Source organism: Mytilus edulis, chromosome 1, assembly GCF_963676685.1.
Source record: "Mytilus edulis chromosome 1, xbMytEdul2.2, whole genome shotgun sequence".
Taxonomy (NCBI): domain Eukaryota; kingdom Metazoa; phylum Mollusca; class Bivalvia; order Mytilida; family Mytilidae; genus Mytilus; species Mytilus edulis.
The window spans coordinates 81,364,947-81,385,188 of NC_092344.1; the positions used below are offsets into that span (position 1 = coordinate 81,364,947).

The 20,242-nt window shown below is 33.0% G+C and overlaps 1 protein-coding gene across 1 annotated transcript; it reads right to left on the minus strand.

Moving 5' to 3' along the window:
* Positions 1–13,138: 13,138 nt before the first annotated feature.
* LOC139486105 (ubiquitin-conjugating enzyme E2-17 kDa-like) lies at positions 13,139–13,582 on the minus strand. The gene has a single exon (XM_071270852.1). The coding sequence runs from the start codon at positions 13,580–13,582 to the stop codon at positions 13,139–13,141; it is 444 nt and encodes a 147-aa protein (XP_071126953.1).
* Positions 13,583–20,242: the final 6,660 nt, after the last annotated feature.

A 20,242-nucleotide genomic window follows, 5' to 3' on the forward strand; every position in this document is an offset into this window, starting at 1 on the left:
ATTGCATGAATGCAATCAAAAACCTTGTGGGACTGACTTGATATCTTAATGTTCCAAGGCTTATCACTACCTTTTTTAATACACAAGATATAGTGCATTGATCATAACTTTCTATACATCCTATCCATGAACATTTCCAAAAATTTATCAATGTAATATATGCTCAGATATTCAATGCACAAAATGATGTTCCACTTGTCAAGAAAATTACATATCTTTTGCAAGGTGCAGGAATCTAATAGTTGTTCTAAAAATAGAATGATGTCATTTGTTAAAATCATCTTTGAAAAATTTGGAGTTATCTTCCTTTGGCCAGAATTAGCAGCTTATCTGGAGCTCTGATCTTATCCACTCATAGTAGTGATAAAACGAGTCAAAAAGCAAATCATAGGTATGCTGTTTTAGGCGTTGTCAACAATGTATTAGTTTGTGATTGTCTAGTTTATGGTGAACCACAAGTGGTAGGTCAATAATATTTTGTATTCAGTTGTATAAAAATTGGCACATTTCATTCCATGGAGATTTTTTGGCCCTGCCCCCTCAGTCATGGTCTATTGACTTTGAATCTTGCTTAGTTTACATGTACAACATGTATAAGTTTGTGATTAGGTCAGTTTATTGGGAACCATTAGTGGTAGGTCAATTTTTATCGTTCATTGCTTAATGTTAAGGATTTGTTTATTGGTCTGGTTTTTTAGCTCACCTGGCCCGAAGGGCCAAGTGAGCTATTCCCATCACTTTGCGTCCGTCGTCGTCCGTCGTCGTTAACTTTTACAAAAATCTTCTCCTCTGAAACTACTGGGCCAAATCAAACCAAACTTGGCCACAATCATCATTGGGGTATCTAGTTTAAAAAATGTGTGGCGTGACCCGGTCAACCAACCAAGATGGCCGCCACAGCTAAAAATAGAACATAGGGGTAAAATGCAGTTTTTGGCTTATAACTCAAAAACCAAAGCATTTAGAGCAAATCTGACATGGGGTAAAAATGTTTATCAGGTCAAGATCTATCTGCCCTGAAATTTTCAGATGAATCGGTCAATCGGTTGTTGGGTTGCTGCCCCTGAATTGGTAATTTTGAGGAAATTTTGCTGTTTTTGGTTATTATCTTGAATATTATTATAGATAGAGGTAAACTGTAAACAGCAATAATGTTCAGCAAAGTAAGATCTACAAATAAGTCAACATGACCAAAATGGTCAGTTGACCCGTTTAGGAGTTATTGCCCTTTATAGTCAATTTTTAACCATTTTTCGTTAATTAAAGTAATCTTTTACAAAAATCTTCTCCTCTGAAACTACTGGGCCAAATTAATCCAAACTTGGCCACAATCATCTTTGGGGTATCTAGTTTAAAAAATGTGTGGCATGAATTGGTCAACCAACCAAGATGGCCGCCACGGCTAAAAATAGAACAAAGGGGTAAAATGCAGTTTTTGGCTTATAACTCAAAAACCAAAGCATTTTGAGGAAATCTGACATGGGATAAAAATGTTTATCAGGTCAAGATCTATCTGCCCTGAAATTTTCAGATGAATCGGTCAATCGGTTGTTGGGTTGCTGCCCCTGAATTGGTAATTTTGAGGAAATTTTGCTGTTTTTGGTTATTATCTTGAATATTATTATAGATAGAGATAAACTGTAAACAGCAATAATGTTCAGCAAAGTAAGATCTACAAATAAGTCAACATGACCAAAATGGTCAGTTGACCCGTTTAGGAGTTATTGCCCTTTATAGTCAATTTTTAACCATTTTTCGTAAATTAAAGTAATCTTTTACAAAAATCTTCTCCTCTGAAACTACTGGGCCAAATTAATCCAAACTTGGCCACAATCATCTTTGGGGTATCTAGTTTAAAAAATGTGTGGCATGACCTGGTCAACCAACCAAGATGGCCGCCACCGCTAAAAATAGAACATAGGGGTAAAATGCAGTTTTTGGCTTATAACTCAAAAACCAAAGCATTTTGAGGAAATCTGACAAGGAATAAAAATGTTTATCAGGTCAAGATCTATCTTCCCTGAAATTTTCAGATGAATCGGTCAATCGGTTGTTGGGTTGCTGCCCCTGAGTTGGTAATTTTGAGGAAATTTTGCTGTTTTTGGTTATTATCTTGAATATTATTATAGATAGAGATAAATTGTAAACAGCAATAATGTTCAGCAAAGTAAGATCTACAAATAAGTCAACATGACCAAAATGGTCAGTTGACCCCTTAAGGAGTTATTGCCCTTTATAGTCAATTTTTAACAATTTTCATTAATTTGGTAAATTTATGTAAATTTTTACCAAATATAGTTCTCTGTTACTAATGGGCAAAGTTCATTATAGATATAATTGTAAGAAGCAAAATCGTTCAGTAAAGAAAGAACTTCAAACACATCACCATCACCAAAATACAATTTTGTCATGAATCCATTTGTGTCCTTTGTTTAATATGCACATAGACCAAGGTGAGCGACACAGGCTCTTTAGAGCCTCTAGTTTTAATACTATGCAATAGGTCAACTATATTTGGTGTTTGGAATTATTGTAAGGTGTACAGGTCTGTTTGGCAGGACTCATCTGACCTTGACCTCATATTTATAGTTTCATTGATTAATGTAGTTTTTTTGGTTAAGTTTGTTTATTAGATGATAATAGCAGTATGTCCACTTCATTTGGTTTGAGTTTTTATGCCCCACCTACGATAGTAGAGGGGCATTATATTTTCTGGTCTGCGTTCGTTCGCTTCAGGTTAAAGTTTTTGGTCAAGGTAGTTTTTGATGAAGTTAAAGTTACATCAACTTGAAACTTAGTACACATGTTCTCTATGATATGATATTTCTAATTTTTATTCCAAATTAAAGTTTTTACCCAATTTCACGGTCCACTGAACATAGAAAATGATATCGGAGTGGGGCATGTGTACTATGGACACATTCTTGTTTATGTACAAAAAGCAATAGGTCAACTATATTTTGTATATGTAAATGTCTGTCTGGCTTGGTTTATGTGATACTTTTAAATAATTTATCTTCCAAGTCTTATCATAAAATCAAATCAATCATGGTCAGTAAAGCAGTGCAAATGATTATTAAAATTTTAGACCTTTTAGATAAATTTAATAAAAATCTGGCAAGTAGTGTACAAGTGAGATGGATAGTTAGACTAGTTTCCCTGTAGACAATGAAATGATTGTCTTGTCGAGTATGGGGATACCAACTCGCATTGTAAATTGAATATCTGAGTGTACCTTTTTATAAACAATGCTGACTGAATGTTCACCTCACTGCACTGTTTATATACTTGCAACACTAGGCAGAGAAGATGGCTAAAATATAGCTAACTTGCCTGTGGATAGTACTTCAAGAAATCTTAATTCCAAAATTTCACCATAAGCAAAACCTTTAACTCTACAGGACACCCGACTTCACCCACTGTTTTTTGTGGATTGGACAGTTTTCACTTGACCTCGACATGGATCAGTGAACAAGGTTATGTTTTGATGGTCAAGTCCATACCTCAGATACTATAAGCAATAGGTCTAGTATATTGGGTGTATGGAAGGATTGTAAGGTGTACAACTGGCAGTTGTCATCTGACCTCCACCTCATTTTCATGGTTCAGTGGTCAAAGTTAAGTTTGTGTTTTGGTCTTTTTTTCTTATACTAAATGCAATAGGTCTACTATATTTGGTGTGAAAATATTTTATGATGTCCATGTCAGTCTTGCAGCTTTTATTTTACCTTGACCTCATTTTCAGGGTTCATTGCTCAGAGTTCAGTTTTTGTATTTTGGTCTATTTTTCTTTTAACTATAAGCAATAGGTCAATTTTCTTTGATGTATGAAAGGATTGTAAGCTGTACATGTCTGCCTGGCATGGTTCATCTGACCTTGACCTCATTTTCACGGTTCATTAGTCAAATGTTTAGTTTTCTTGGTTGAGTCTGTTTCTTAGAAACTATAAGCACTAGGTTAACTATATTTAGTGAATTGAATGATTGTAAGGTGTACATGTATTTCTTGTTTGCTTGATCATGACCTCATTTTCTTGGATCATGTTAAGTTTATCATGTTTATGTGATAGTTGAAGTAATGCTTTGTATTTTGGACTATCAACACATCAATGGTTAGTAAAGAAGGCTAGACATTTCAGCGTGTGCACTCTTGATAGTGTTGTTTTAATTTTGTAAACCTTTGTATTAATATTTTACTTAATTTGTACTTTATCGGGAATGGGTATTCCAGTACAGCAGTGTGTTTTTATGTTACAAACTGTCAACTACAAAATCTTTTTTGTTGGTGTTTTTTCAGATTTATTTGCATAGTTTTTTTAATTGTCAGTTGTGTTGTATGTTTGTGAAGAGTGTTTACACAGTTTTGGTTGCTAGATCCTAATTATCACCACATTAATCATATTAAATGTCTGTTTGGGTTGCTCCCCTCATTTGGTTGATAGGAAACTATAAACTACTGTCATACAAGTGGAAGGTTTAACTAGCTATTAAACCAGGTTTAATCCACAATATTCTTCAAGTCAGGAATAACTGAATATTAAAGTTGTTTATTATTCGTTCCATGAGTTGATATAGTCGATGTTTGATTTTGTCTAATTTAACCTGTATTTTTTCTTCTTCATGCCATGGTGTCTGTATGTCTTTCCTTGGACTTGTAGTACTGTATTTTTTTTCTTTATGCCATGGTGTTGTTTGTATGTCTTTCCTTGGACTTGTAGTACTGTATTTTTTTTTTCTTTATGCCATGGTGTCTGTATGTCTTTCCTTGGACTTGTAGTACTGTATTTTTTTTCTTTATGCCATGGTGTTGTTTGTATGTCTTTCCTTGGACTTGTAGTACTGTATTTTTTTTCTTTATGCCATGGTGTCTGTATGTCTTTCCTTGGACTTGTAGTACTGTATTTTTTTTCTTTATGCCATGGTGTTGTTTGTATGTCTTTCCTTGGACTTGTAGTACTGTATTTTTTTTCTTTATGCCATGGTGTTGTCTGTATGTCTTTCCTTGGACTTGTAGTACTGTATTTTTTTCTTTATGTCATGGTGTTGTTTGTATGTCTTTCCTTGGACTTGTAGTACTGTATTTTTTTTTCTTTATGCCATGGTGTTGTTTGTATGTCTTTCCTTGGACTTGTAGTACTGTATTTTTTTTCTTTATGCCATGGTGTTGTTTGTATGTCTTTCCTTGGACTTGTAGTACTGTATTTTTTTTCTTTATGCCATGGTGTCTGTATGTCTTTCCTTGGACTTGTAGTACTGTATTTTTTTTCTTTATGCCATGGTGTTTGTATGTCTTTCCTTGGACTTGTAGTACTGTATTTTTTTTCTTTATGCCATGGTGTTTGTATGTCTTTCCTTGGACTTGTAGTACTGTATTTTTTTCTTTATGTCATGGTGTTGTTTGTATGTCTTTCCTTGGACTTGTAGTACTGTATTTTTTTTCTTTATGCCATGGTGTCTGTATGTCTTTCCTTGGACTTGTAGTACTGTATTTTTTTTCTTTATGCCATGGTGTTGTTTGTATGTCTTTCCTTGGACTTGTAGTACTGTATTTTTTTTCTTTATGCCATGGTGTTGTCTGTATGTCTTTCCTTGGACTTGTAGTACTGTATTTTTTTCTTTATGTCATGGTGTTGTTTGTATGTCTTTCCTTGGACTTGTAGTACTGTATTTTTTTTTCTTTATGCCATGGTGTTGTTTGTATGTCTTTCCTTGGACTTGTAGTACTGTATTTTTTTTCTTTATGCCATGGTGTTGTTTGTATGTCTTTCCTTGGACTTGTAGTACTGTATTTTTTTCTTTATGTCATGGTGTTGTTTGTATGTCTTTCCTTGGACTTGTAGTACTGTATTTTTTTTCTTTATGCCATGGTGTTGTTTGTATGTCTTTCCTTGGACTTGTAGTACTGGTTTTTTTCTTTCTTTATGCCATGGTGTTGTTTGTATGTCTTTCCTTGGACTTGTAGTACTGTATTTTTTTTCTGTATGCCATGGTGTTGTTTGTATGTCTTTCCTTGGACTTGTAGTACTGTATTTTTTTCTTTATGTCATGGTGTTGTTTGTATGTCTTTCCTTGGACTTGTAGTACTGTATTTTTTTCTTTATGTCATGGTGTTGTTTGTATGTCTTTCCTTGGACTTGTAGTACTGTATTTTTTTCTTTATGTCATGGTGTTGTTTGTATGTCTTTCCTTGGACTTGTAGTACTGTATTTTTTTTCTTTATGCCATGGTGTTGTTTGTATGTCTTTCCTTGGACTTGTAGTACTGGTTTTTTTCTTTCTTTATGCCATGGTGTTGTTTGTATGTCTTTCCTTGGACTTGTAGTACTGTATTTTTTTTCTTTATGCCATGGTGTTGTTTGTATGTCTTTCCTTGGACTTGTAGTACTGTATTTTTTTTCTTTATGTCATGGTGTTGTTTGTATGTCTTTCCTTGGACTTGTAGTACTGTATTTTTTTCTTTATGCCATGGTGTTGTTTGTATGTCTTTCCTTGGACTTGTAGTACTGGTTTTTTTTCTTTATGTCTGTCTTTCCTTGGACTTGTAGTACTGTATTTTTTTTTTCTTTATGCCATGGTGTTGTTTGTATGTCTTTCCTTGGACTTGTAGTACTGGTTTTTTTTTCTTTATGCCATGGTGTTGTTTGTATGTCTTTCCTTGGACTTGTAGTACTGTATTTTTTTTCTTTATGTCATGGTGTTGTTTGTATGTCTTTCCTTGGACTTGTAGTACTGTATTTTTTTTCTTAATGCCATGGTGTTTGTATGTCTTTCCTTGGACTTGTAGTACTGTATTTTTTTTCTTTATGCCATGGTGTTTGTATGTCTTTCCTTGGACTTGTAGTACTGTATTTTTTTTCTTTATGCCATGGTGTTGTTTGTATGTCTTTCCTTGGACTTGTAGTATTGTATTTTTTTTCTTTATGCCATGGTGTTGTTTGTATGTCTTTCCTTGGACTTGTAGTACTGTATTTTTTTTCTTTATGTCATGGTGTTGTTTGTATGTCTTTCCTTGGACTTGTAGTACTGTATTTTTTTTCTTTATGCCATGGTGTTGTTTGTATGTCTTTCCTTGGACTTGTAGTACTGTATTTTTTTTCTTTATGCCATGGTGTTGTTTGTATATCTTTCCTTGGACTTGTAGTACTGTATTTTTTTTCTTTATGCCATGGTGTCTGTATGTCTTTCCTTGGACTTGTAGTACTGTATTTTTTTTCTTTATGCCATGGTGTTGTTTGTATGTCTTTCCTTGGACTTGTAGTACTGTATTTTTTTTCTTTATGCCATGGTGTTGTCTGTATGTCTTTCCTTGGACTTGTAGTACTGTATTTTTTTTCTTTATGCCATGGTGTTGTTTGTATGTCTTTCCTTGGACTTGTAGTACTGGTTTTTTTTCTTTATGTCTGTCTTTCCTTGGACTTGTAGTACTGTATTTTTTTTTCTTTATGCCATGGTGTTGTTTGTATGTCTTTCCTTGGACTTGTAGTACTGGTTTTTTTTTTTCTTTATGCCATGGTGTTGTTTGTATGTCTTTCCTTGGACTTGTAGTACTGTATTTTTTTTCTTTATGTCATGGTGTTGTTTGTATGTCTTTCCTTGGACTTGTAGTACTGTATTTTTTTTCTTTATGTCATGGTGTTGTTTGTATGTCTTTCCTTGGACTTGTAGTACTGTATTTTTTTTTTCTTTATGTCATGGTGTCTGTATGTCTTTCCTTGGACTTGTAGTACTGTATTTTTTTTCTTTATGTCATGGTGTTGTTTGTATGTCTTTCCTTGGACTTGTAGTACTGTATTTTTTTTCTTTATGCCATGGTGTTGTTTGTATGTCTTTCCTTGGACTTGTAGTACTGTATTTTTTTTTTCTTTATGTCATGGTGTTGTTTGTATGTCTTTCCTTGGACTTGTAGTACTGTATTTTTTTTTTCTTTATGTCATGGTGTTGTTTGTATGTCTTTCCTTGGACTTGTAGTACTGTATTTTTTTTCTTTATGCCATGGTGTTGTTTGTATGTCTTTCCTTGGACTTGTAGTACTGTATTTTTTTTTTCTTTATGTCATGGTGTTGTTTGTATGTCTTTCCTTGGACTTGTAGTACTGGATTTTTTTTTATTTATGCCATGGTGTCTGTATGTCTTTCCTTGGACTTGTAGTACTGTATTTTTTTTTCTTTATGCCATGGTGTTGTTTGTATGTCTTTCCTTGGACTTGTAGTACTGTATTTTTTTTCTTTATGCCATGGTGTCTGTATGTCTTTCCTTGGACTTGTAGTACTGTATTTTTTTCTTTATGCCATGGTGTTGTTTGTATGTCTTTCCTTGGACTTGTAGTACTGTATTTTTTTTCTTTATGCCATGGTGTTGTCTGTATGTCTTTCCTTGGACTTGTAGTACTGTATTTTTTTTTCTTTATGCCATGATGTTGTTTGTATGTCTTTCCTTGGACTTGTAGTACTGTATTTTTTTTCTTTATGCCATGGTGTCTGTATGTCTTTCCTTGGACTTGTAGTACTGTATTTTTTTCTTTATGCCATGGTGTTGTTTGTATGTCTTTCCTTGGACTTGTAGTACTGTATTTTTTTTTTCTTTATGCCATGGTGTTGTTTGTATGTCTTTCCTTGGACTTGTAGTACTGTATTTTTTTTCTTTATGCCATGGTGTTGTTTGTATGTCTTTCCTTGGACTTGTAGTACTGTATTTTTTTTCTTTATGCCATGGTGTTGTTTGTATGTCTTTCCTTGGACTTGTAGTACTGTATTTTTTTTCTTTATGCCATGGTGTTGTTTGTATGTCTTTCCTTGGACTTGTAGTACTGTATTTTTTTTCTTTATGCCATGGTGTTGTTTGTATGTCTTTCCTTGGACTTGTAGTACTGTATTTTTTTTCTTTATGCCATGGTGTTGTTTGTATGTCTTTCCTTGGACTTGTAGTACTGTATTTTTTTTCTTTATGCCATGGTGTTGTTTGTATGTCTTTCCTTGGACTTGTAGTACTGTATTTTTTTTCTTTATGTCATGGTGTTGTTTGTATGTCTTTCCTTGGACTTGTAGTACTGTATTTTTTTTCTTTATGCCATGGTGTTGTTTGTATGTCTTTCCTTGGACTTGTAGTATTGTATTTTTTTTCTTTATGCCATGGTGTTGTTTGTATGTCTTTCCTTGGACTTGTAGTATTGTATTTTTTTTCTTTATGCCATGGTGTTGTCTGTATGTCTTTCCTTGGACTTGTAGTACTGTATTTTTTTCTTTATGTCATGGTGTTGTTTGTATGTCTTTCCTTGGACTTGTAGTACATGTACTGTATTTTTTTTCTTTATGCCATAGTGTTGTTTGTATGTCTTTCCTTGGACTTGTAGTACATGTACTGTATTTTTTTTCTTTATGCCATGGTGTTGTTTGTATGTCTTTCCTTGGACTTGTAGTACTGTATTTTTTTTCTTTATGCCATGGTGTTGTCTGTATGTCTTTCCTTGGACTTGTAGTACTGTATTTTTTTTTCTTTATGCCATGGTGTTGTTTGTATGTCTTTCCTTGGACTTGTAGTACTGTATTTTTTTTTCTTTATGCCATGGTGTCTGTATGTCTTTCCTTGGACTTGTAGTACTGTATTTTTTTTTCTTTATGCCATGGTGTTGTTTGTATGTCTTTCCTTGGACTTGTAGTACTGTATTTTTTTTCTTTATGCCATGGTGTCTGTATGTCTTTCCTTGGACTTGTAGTACTGTATTTTTTTTCTTTATGTCATGGTGTTGTTTGTATGTCTTTCCTTGGACTTGTAGTACTGTATTTTTTTTCTTTATGCCATGGTGTCTGTATGTCTTTCCTTGGACTTGTAGTACTGTATTTTTTTTCTTTATGTCATGGTGTTGTTTGTATGTCTTTCCTTGGACTTGTAGTACTGTATTTTTTTTCTTTATGCCATGGTGTTGTCTGTATGTCTTTCCTTGGACTTGTAGTACTGTATTTTTTTTTCTTTATGTCATGGTGTTGTTTGTTTGTCTTTCCTTGGACTTGTAGTACTGTATTTGCACCCTTAAAATATCTCCTCCACATTTTTTTTAACAAAATGAAGTGCATTTTACTGCCTATTTATTTTTTAGTGTACAACTGCACATATAAGTAACCTTTTACCCGCATATTTACAAGTGTACTGTTTAGTAACCTTGGTGATTGTTCAACTCCCTCTGTGACTCCAATTCATTCTAACTCTAAAAGTAACCTTGGTGAATATTTAACCTCCTCTGATTCTACTGTTACTTTAGGTACTAAGGTGTAAATTAAACTAACCCAACGCTGATGGCAGATACAAACAAGTTTTTGCTTCATAAATATATTTTCATGAACAATATAATAAAAACAAACATTAAATAAAAAAAGCTCAAGCACTCTGCTACACATACAAAATTAATTATGCTTATTAAAAAAGTTCAAACAATATACAGCTTTTAAGTCTTCTCTTCACCATATAAATTAAATAGTACAACAGAAATGTAAACAACATAAATCTTCACTTGAATGATTTAAATATTACAAAACATAATAAAAAGCACTAAAACCAATAATAAAAATACATAAAATTATTCATATATTTGTGATAATTACATCTGCTGAACATATGCTTAAAATGATAAGGCCATTAAAATAAAAAATGATTTTATCTTGTTTGTGAATTTGTTTAAAAGAAATGTTTCCCATTAGAAAGCATTCCAGTAGTTTTTGGAGTGTACTCTTCAAAAAAATCTTATTCAAGGCATCAAGGAGTATAAATAAAAATAAAGCAATACTATTTATAGATGTGCATGTACAAATGAAAAAAATTACCCTGCCTAACCTAACTACATGTAATTAGTGGGATTATTTCTAATGCAGTTAACTGGAAAAGTTTAACTGTTGTCCTTTGTCTTGGAAACCAATCTTCTGCACAACAGGAATTGTCTCTGAAAAAAATTACCTACATACTGAAATATGACACAATGCTAGTTGTTTTTATAAGAGACAAGTACACGTACCTGTGTTCTGCACCTTTAATTTTTCAATAACTTGCATATTTTATGAAAACTGTCTGTTGTGTACAGATTAGTGAATATTCCTAATTGAGATGAGTTTTTAACAAATTAAAAGTTGCAGAAACACTATTTGTTCTCTAGACAAAGGATTGATATTTACACTTAACATTGCCTTATGAATATGTAAACTAGGAATAATAGCATTTTTTTTCTTCAAGAAATTATAGTTTTTTAAATACAAGTACATGTACCTGTATGTTGAAGCAAAAGATCATAAGTATTCCAAATTTTACAATTATAAACCAAATATTCTGTGCAGAGGCTAAAGAGGTTCATGCTTCATTCTTCATTGCAAAATACATTTTGTAACTTGTAACTTACTTAAAGTCATTGTTTTATAGTTGAAGCAGTAAGGCTGGTATGATAATAGAGCAATGGTTTTAAGGTTTCAACATTTGATACAAATACATGAGAATTAAGCTTAAAGTCAGAAGAATGTAATTAAAACTATATCATATTCTTAACAGTTAGTACAAAAGCAAACAAAAACTACAATAAATAAATAAAAACTCTAACAACTATTGTTTTCTTGTAAAATGTTGTCATACTCCATGCAAAAATATAAAACATTAAAAACCATCATGACTAGAATAACAGCTGTCATTAGACTGTTAGACATCTGACTTATAGTAAAGAACATGTTACATCTGAAAAGGTTTAAAATCTATATAGAGTATTTCAATATCAAAACATTCTCAGTCACAGTGTGCTACTTTAACTGAACCAAAGTTTTAACAAATATTTATAATGTAATATTTATAGAGAATACCAATTGCTTTACAGTTGCATTTGACAAATGAGTATTAGAAATTTATACAAAAAAGTAGTATACAATGTACATGTACATGTATATTGAAACTTATTAAATTCACTTTTTAATTAACTACGACCTGATGCATTTCTATATTTTGGACATAAAGGTTGTGCATATAATTATAATAAATTTTAGTATGCTATACAGTTCAGCTGATAATAATTTTTCTAATAATTTTTTTAAGTTGGTTCTACTTCAATTCAATTTTTGTCTTGCAATTTAAATACATTTTGTAAGTTAACTTTTTGTTAACATGGTTAATTCACATTTTATCGTTTAAGAAGAAATGAGTCCTTAATGTTACCAGTTTTACATGTACATGTTGCAATAGAACCAACATGCTACATTGTAACACCACAAAAGGAAATAAATAAAACGGAAAATTGTGTGTATAAAACTTATGAAATGTGGTATGGTTGCTTATTAGACAACTATGCATTTGCATACATTGTACATGTTGTACCTTTGAACTTTGAAATATAATGACATTAATGTGTTGTTATAATGTACATATATTTAATACATGTCATACCCGTAGCCAGGGGGGGTTCGGGGGGTTCGGACGAACCCCCCCTTGAAAACAAATAAGCACTGTTAAAGTCAATGTTCTGTTCGAATTGTGACTGTTAAAGTCGAGTTTTTGAGTCAAACGAACCCCCCTTTTGAAATTCCTGGCTACGGGCCTGCATGTGTTATTTAATTTATTCTAAATTACTTGTTAATTTGATAAATGATATGTACAATGAGTCTACATTTGTAGTATCCATAGCAAGGCATCTATTTGATGCATTATCTATTTTAACCTGAATTTTCTTGAATCTTTTGTCATGCTTAAGAAAAAATATCTACTTGTACATGTATATTAAGCATGATATACATGTACATGTAGATGTAGATAACCACAATCATATTAAAAATTTATTTCAAACCAAAAAAAATATTTATTTTTAAATGTATGTATACATGTACATACATTGAACTAATTAATTGAAGCATTGTTTTATAGAATTTCATACTAAATTTTAGATATACTGTTCCCAGTTTTAAGACATTTTGGAATAATATCTTTATGCAATATCGCACATTCTCTCGAGCGTTCACTATACTATTGTCATTTACTAGGATCTACAAACATGACTGTCTAATATAAGTGACCATCTGTGAATGATAGTCTTTTTTAAAACATTAACACAGTTACAATACTTAATGTCAAAACAAAGGTTATAACAATATGAAATCTAACACTTTCAGGATTACATGATCAGTTTAATGTGCATATTTTTTAGTCCATTCTTCTGCATGTTTCCTGTACTTTTCTTTGTTTGTCTTGTACACATTTGCAATTTCTGGCACCAATGGATCATCAGGATTTGGATCTGTGAGTAATGAACAAATTGATAATAGTACTTTAGAAATAGTAAGTGCTGGTGACCACTGTGATCTAAGTATATCCAAACAAATGCTGCCATTACTGTTTATATTAGGGTGGTAAATTTTTGTTGTAAAGCTCAACTTAGGTGGCTTAAACGGATAGTCAGTTGGAAAGTGAATTGTCAGAAAGAATATTCCATCTTGATAAGGACTGTCCGGAGGCCCCATTATTGTAGCTTGCCAATGAAACAAATCATCTCCTACTGGACCTGCTGAACATTGTGCAGGAGGGTCTTTTCTTAGATCCTGAAGTTCTTTATTTATTCTTTTCAATGCCATTCCTAAATGTACACTTTTTGTCAATCCAATTCAGTTATAAAAGATCTAATGTTTTAACAGTGTTTCTATGCCACGTTGTTTGAATGAACAGCAGAAATGTTGACTAAGTTAAGGATTGCTGAAATCGAAAATGAAATTAATCACGAGCGGATGTGACGTCTGTTACTCGGCACTCCTCTAATGTTTATATTTTTCGATAATATTTGACGTTTTCATTGACGCCGATATGTCATCAAGATGACAAAGTTATCAATAGATATGGCACAAAATGTGCACCCGAATATAGGTATCTTGTTTTGTTACCCTCATTGAAGCAATGGTTACATTGGTTACATTGGTTACACACATGGACCTTAAGTAAATGATATATATGCAATAGTGACTTTATGTTGAAAACTGTACATGCATGGCTGTCCATGGAGAATCCAGTAAAAAATTGTAAACTGCCTGGGAAAGTCGGGTTACAATGGTTACATGCATGGGAAATCAGGTAACAATGGTTACATACATGGGAAATCAGGTTACAATGGTTACATACATGGGAAATCAGGTTACAATGTTTACACACATGGAGAAATAGGTTACAATGGTTACACGCATGGAGAATCAGGTTACAATGGTTACATGCATGGAGAATCAGGTTACAATGGTTACATACATGGGAAAGTTGGGTTACAATGGTTACATGCATGGAGAATCAGGTTACAATGGTTACATACATGGGAAATCAGGTTACAATTGGTTACACGCATGGAGAATCAGGTTACAATGGTTACATACATGGGAAAGTCGGGTTACAATGGTTACATACATGGGAAAGTCAGGTTACAATGGTTACATGCATGAAGAATCAGGTTACAATGGTTACACGCATGAAGAATCAGGTTACAATGGTTACACGCATGGAGAATCAGATTACAATGGTTACATGCATAGAGAATCAGGTTACAATGGTTACATACATGGGAAAGTCAAGTTACAATGGTTACATGCATGGAGAATCAGGTTACAATGGTTACATACATGGGAAAGTTGGGTTACAATGGTTACATGCATGGAGAATCAGGTTACAATGGTTACATACATGGGAAAGTTGGGTTACAATGGTTACATGCATGGAGAATCAGGTTACAATGGTTACACGCATGGAGAATCAGGTTACAATGGTTACATGCATGGAGAATCAGGTTACAATGGTTACATACATGGGAAAGTCGGGTAGCAATGGTTACACGCATGGAGAATCAGGTTACAATGGTTACACACATGGGGAATCAGGTTACAATGGTTACATGCATGGGAAAGTTGGGTAACAATGGTTACATGCATGGAGAATCAGGTTACAATGGTTACATACATGGGAAATCAGGTTACAATGGTTACACGCATGGAGAATCAGGTTACAATGGTTACATACATGGGAAAGTCAAGTTACAATGGTTACACGCATGGAGAATCAGGTTACAATGGTTACACGCATGGGAAAGTCAGGTTACAATGGTTACATGCATGGAGAATCAGATTACAATGGTTACATACATGGGAAAGTCGGGTAACAATGGTTACACGCATGGAGAATCAGGTTACAATGGTTACACACATGGAGAATCAGGTTACAATGGTTACATGCATGGAGAATCAGGTTACAATGGTTACATACATGGGAAAGTTGGGTTACAATGGTTACATGCATGGAGAATCAGGTTACAATGGTTACATACATGGGAAATCAGGTTACAATGGTTACACGCATTGAGAATCAGGTTACAATGGTTACACGCATGGAGAATCAGGTTACAATGGTTACATATATGGAGAATCAGGTTACAATGGTTACATACATGGGAAAGTTGGGTTACAATGGTTACATGCATGGAGAATCAGGTTACAATGGTTACATACATGGGAAATCAGGTTACAATGGTTACATACATGGGAAATCAGGTTACAATGGTTACATACATGGGAAATCAGGTTACAATGGTTACATACATGGGAAATCAGGTTACAATGGTTACATACATGGGAAAGTCAGGTTACAATGGTTACATGCATGGAGAATCAGGTAACAATGGTTACACGCATGGAGAATCAGGTTACAATGGTTACATACATGGAAAATCAGGTTACAATGGTTACATACATGGGAAATCAGGTTACAATGGTTACACGCATGGAGAATCAGGTTACAATGGTTACATGCATGGAGAATCAGGTTACAATGGTTACATACATGGGAAAGTCAGGTTACAATGGTTACATGCATGGAGAATCAGGTTACAATGGTAACACGCATGGAGAATCAGGTTACAATGGTTACATACATGGGAAAGTCGGGTTACAATGGTTACATGCATTGAGAATCAGGTTACAAGGGTTACACGCATGGAGAATCAGGTTACAATGGTTACATACATGGAGAATTTGGTGACAATGGTTACATACATGGGGATTCAGGTTACAATGGTTACATACATGGAGAATGAGGGTTACAGTGGTTACATACATGGGGATTCAGGTTACAATGGTTACATACATGGAGAATGAGGGTTACAATGGTTACATACATGGGGAATCAGGTTACAATGGTTACATACATGGAGAATTTGGTTACAATGGTTACATACATGGGGATTCAGGTTACAATGGTTACATACATGGAGAATGAGGGTTACAATGGTTACATACATGGGGATTCAGGTTACAATGGTTACATACATGGAGAATGAGGGTTACAATGGTTACATACATGGAGAATGAGGGTTACAATGGTTAATTACATGGTGATTTGTTTATCTTTTGATGTGAACTTCCTTTCATATGAAATAAATTTTAGATTTTATGTTTCTGAGTTATGGGGTTAAATTATCATTAAAAAAGAGGGATCTTCAAGTTTTCGAACAATAACTCAAGAATGCTATCATTGACTTGCAAGAACTTCTGCTGAATTGTTTATATCAGAGACATATAATATAGAATTATATGTCTCAGTTCATATCTGCATGAACTCCCTTTAGATTTTCATAAATTTTAGATTTTACGTTTATTGAGTTTCTTCTGGGTTAATTAACCGTCATAATAATTGTTCATACGCCTTGTCAAAAGTAAATCTATTAAATTTTAATCATATATTTCTTAAAATACAAACTTTTTTTTAAAACAAGTTTGTATACGACCGCAAAAAAATATTTTGCGTCCTATATCACTGTATATTGGGTGATGTTGTCGTCGTCTGCGTCGTACAAAGACACATTTGGTTTCCGGACAAAAACTTAAGTTTAATGAATGCATCTCATACCCGTAGCCAGGGGGGTTCGGGGGGTTCGGACGAACCCCCCCTTGAAAACAAATAAGCACTGTTAAAGTCAATGTTCTGTTCGAATTGTGACTGTTAAAGTCGAGTTTTTGAGTCAAACGAACCCCCCTTTTGAAATTCCTGGCTACGGGCCTGCATCTCTATGAAATTTTACAAGAAGGTTCAATACCACAAAGAAAAAGTTGGGATTGATTTCGGGGTTTATGGTACCAAAGGTTTAGAAATAAGGGGGGGGGAAGCAATTTTGTAGTGTCTGGACCATAACTTGTGTGTTATTGTATGGATCTCTCTGAAATTGTACCACAAGATTCCATATCACAATGGGAAGACTGGGTATGAGTTTGTCTCAACATACTCTAAATGTGCTTTTCAAGGTCATAACTTAAAAGTCTGTTATTGTCCCGACATATTTTATACTTTATGATAAATCTGTTTGAAAAAGTCTTATGCACGTACAATCTGAACTGACTTGGTGTCTTCTGTGAGTAAAATAAAAAAAAAAATTCTGCGACAGTATAACACAGTAGTCTCAGGACCAACTTAGTCGAGTTGTTAAACTCCCTTAGTAGAAGGACTTTGTTAATGTCCATGTCAAGACCAATTACGGAATCACATTTAGCCTGGGAACATTCTTTTGAATAATTCAGTGTTTTATCTGAATTCATAAATGTTAATTGATTATGATGGTGTTTTTTTTTTGTGTTGACAATGATCATCCAAATAAAATTAACAATATGCTGGTTGTTGATCTTGAACAGTAAAAAAACCTGAAACAACATCTTCTACTCATTATTTTAGTCTAACTTTTTTATATAATGCTATTCAATTTTTAAACTTGCCTTAAAATTAATGAATTAATAAACATCTTCCCCAATGTAACATTATACATGTATCAATATGTTTATTACTTATAATTTAAACTCTGTTTATAACCTACAGTCCAAACTCTGTTTATTACATATTATTTAAACTCTGGGTATAACTTACAATCTTAACCTTGTTTATTACTTATAATTCAAACTCAGATTAATACCTAATCTATAAATGTTTACATCTTACATATTGTCTATTCTAGAGACATATAATATATGCATTATATGTTTCTGTCATTTCATATTTCATATTTGCATGGCATATATATCTATATAATTATTTGTTTCAAATGGAAAGTTGTAAATATCTTCAACATGCATGACATGTTCAAATGTAAATCAAATAGGTTAGAAAAATAAATATAATTAATATCAAAATTATTGAATTAAAATTAGAGTGTGTCCTTGTATTCATGTACGTATTTATTGAAAAAAAAAACTTTGTATTAAAATAAACCCTAAAAAAAGGTTAGTCCTAAAATAAAACCATTCCCTTTATATTGAAAGGTTTAAAGACATTATAATGAAATTTTAAATTTGTTTAACTTATATCAAAACTATAAATATGTTATACACATGTGAAATTCAACAAGAATAAACAGATTGTTGAAGAAGTGGTTGATAAGATAATCAGTCTTTGCCTCTCTGTAATTGTTAATTTTTATAGGGATGCGGCGGCGGCGTTAGCTAAGTGCTTAAAAGCTTAATATTTTAGAAGGTGGAAGACCTGGAAGCGTCATACTTGGTATATAGATGCCTCATGTTAGGAAGTTTCCGTCAGTCACATGTCCAATGTTCTTGACCTCATTTTCCTGGTTCAGTGGTTATAGTTAAGTTGTTGTGTTTTGGTCTGTATTACTTATGCTGTATGTATTAGGTCTACTATTTGGTGTATAGAATGATTGTATGGTGTACATGTCTAGCTGACAGGTGTCATCTGACCTTGACCTCATTTTCATGGCTCAGTGGTCAAAGTTAAAGTTTTTAATTGAGTTTTGGTATTTTTTTCCTAATGCTATATGCATTAGATTAACTAGATTTGGTGTATGAAATATTTTATGATTTATATGCCAGTAGCGCAGGTTTTATTTGACCTTGACCTTATTTTCACAGTTCATTGCTCAGTGTTAAGTTTTTGTGTTTTGGTCAGTTTTTCTTTAAATATAAGCAATAGGTCAACTATATTTGTTGTATGGTAGAATTGTTAGCTGTAAGCTGAAAGTTAAGAAGACCGCATTAAATAATTTTAATTTATAGCATTATGAATGCAATCTCCTTTAAGAATGCAGGAAAGAAAGTCACAGGATTCTATTTTGGAAATTTTAGAAGAAACTGGGACTTCAGAGGCGTATTTAGAGGGGTTTTCAGGGGCCAGGGCCCCACTTTTCTGGGATAAATATGGTTGATGATATAGGGAATCACTGAAGCATGACTGGAGTGGGCCCATCTTAGGCAGTCAGTGGGCCCCACTTATGAAAATCTCTGGATCCGACACTTTTAAACATAGTTGGTTAAACATGATGGGACTTAAAATGTTTTGGTAGTAATTGGTGCTTACAAATACAGCAAAGGACTTGTCTTGTTGCACTAGAAACAAAGTTTTAAAACTAATTACCATAAATCAGTGTTTTAGAAGCACAGAATGCATATATGAAAACATTTGAGAAAGATCTGAGAGTCTTTGTTCAAATTGCTCAATTGGTGAAGTTGAAGATGAGCTTTATTTTTTGTTAGAATGCCTTCTTTTTGATATTCAGAGGGAAGATTTTTTTAAATACATTTCTCACAATTGTTATAATTTTAAAAATTTAAATAAATCTTATAAATTGTTATGGCTCTTACCCAAGAAAATTTAACTCTTATGGAAAAATTATATTTGAGACCGTTTTGAATTAAGGGGATCAGGTATACATATTGAATATAAGTCAAGTACTAGTAAACGATTTGAGAATGAATGCATATAATGTAATTTCATTCTTTTAATTATTCACAATATATATGTGGTTTTGGTTCTGCTTCTGCCCAATGCTTATATACTAAATATATATTTACATTTGACTATTATTGTTGTTGTTACCAATTATGTAAATCAATTGTATCTGATTTTATGCCCTTAATGGCCCTGTAATTTGGGAAATAAAAATATTCTATACTATTCTATTCTATTATATTCTATTCTATGATGTAAGAAAAGAAAAGCATATAAACCCATAAATAAAAAGTTTGATATTTACAGATATTATGACTTTGTAATTAAATTACTTTATAATCAGCACATTACACATGACTGATGACTTTGAGCAAATTGCAAATTATCATGTTCAATCAACCATATCAGAGACATAAATACCCACTGACCATATCCAATAAACAATTGAAAATTTAATGGTCATGATGGTAGTTATTGACTTCACTGAATGGCTTGGGGTTACAAATAAGGTATCCCCCTAAAGTAACATAAAATCCAAATTT

What these genes read in the sequence shown, in the direction of transcription:
- LOC139486105 (XM_071270852.1), bottom strand. Translation starts at nt 13,582, where the DNA reads ATGGCATTGAAAAGAATAAATAAAGAACTTCAGGATCTAAGAAAAGAC.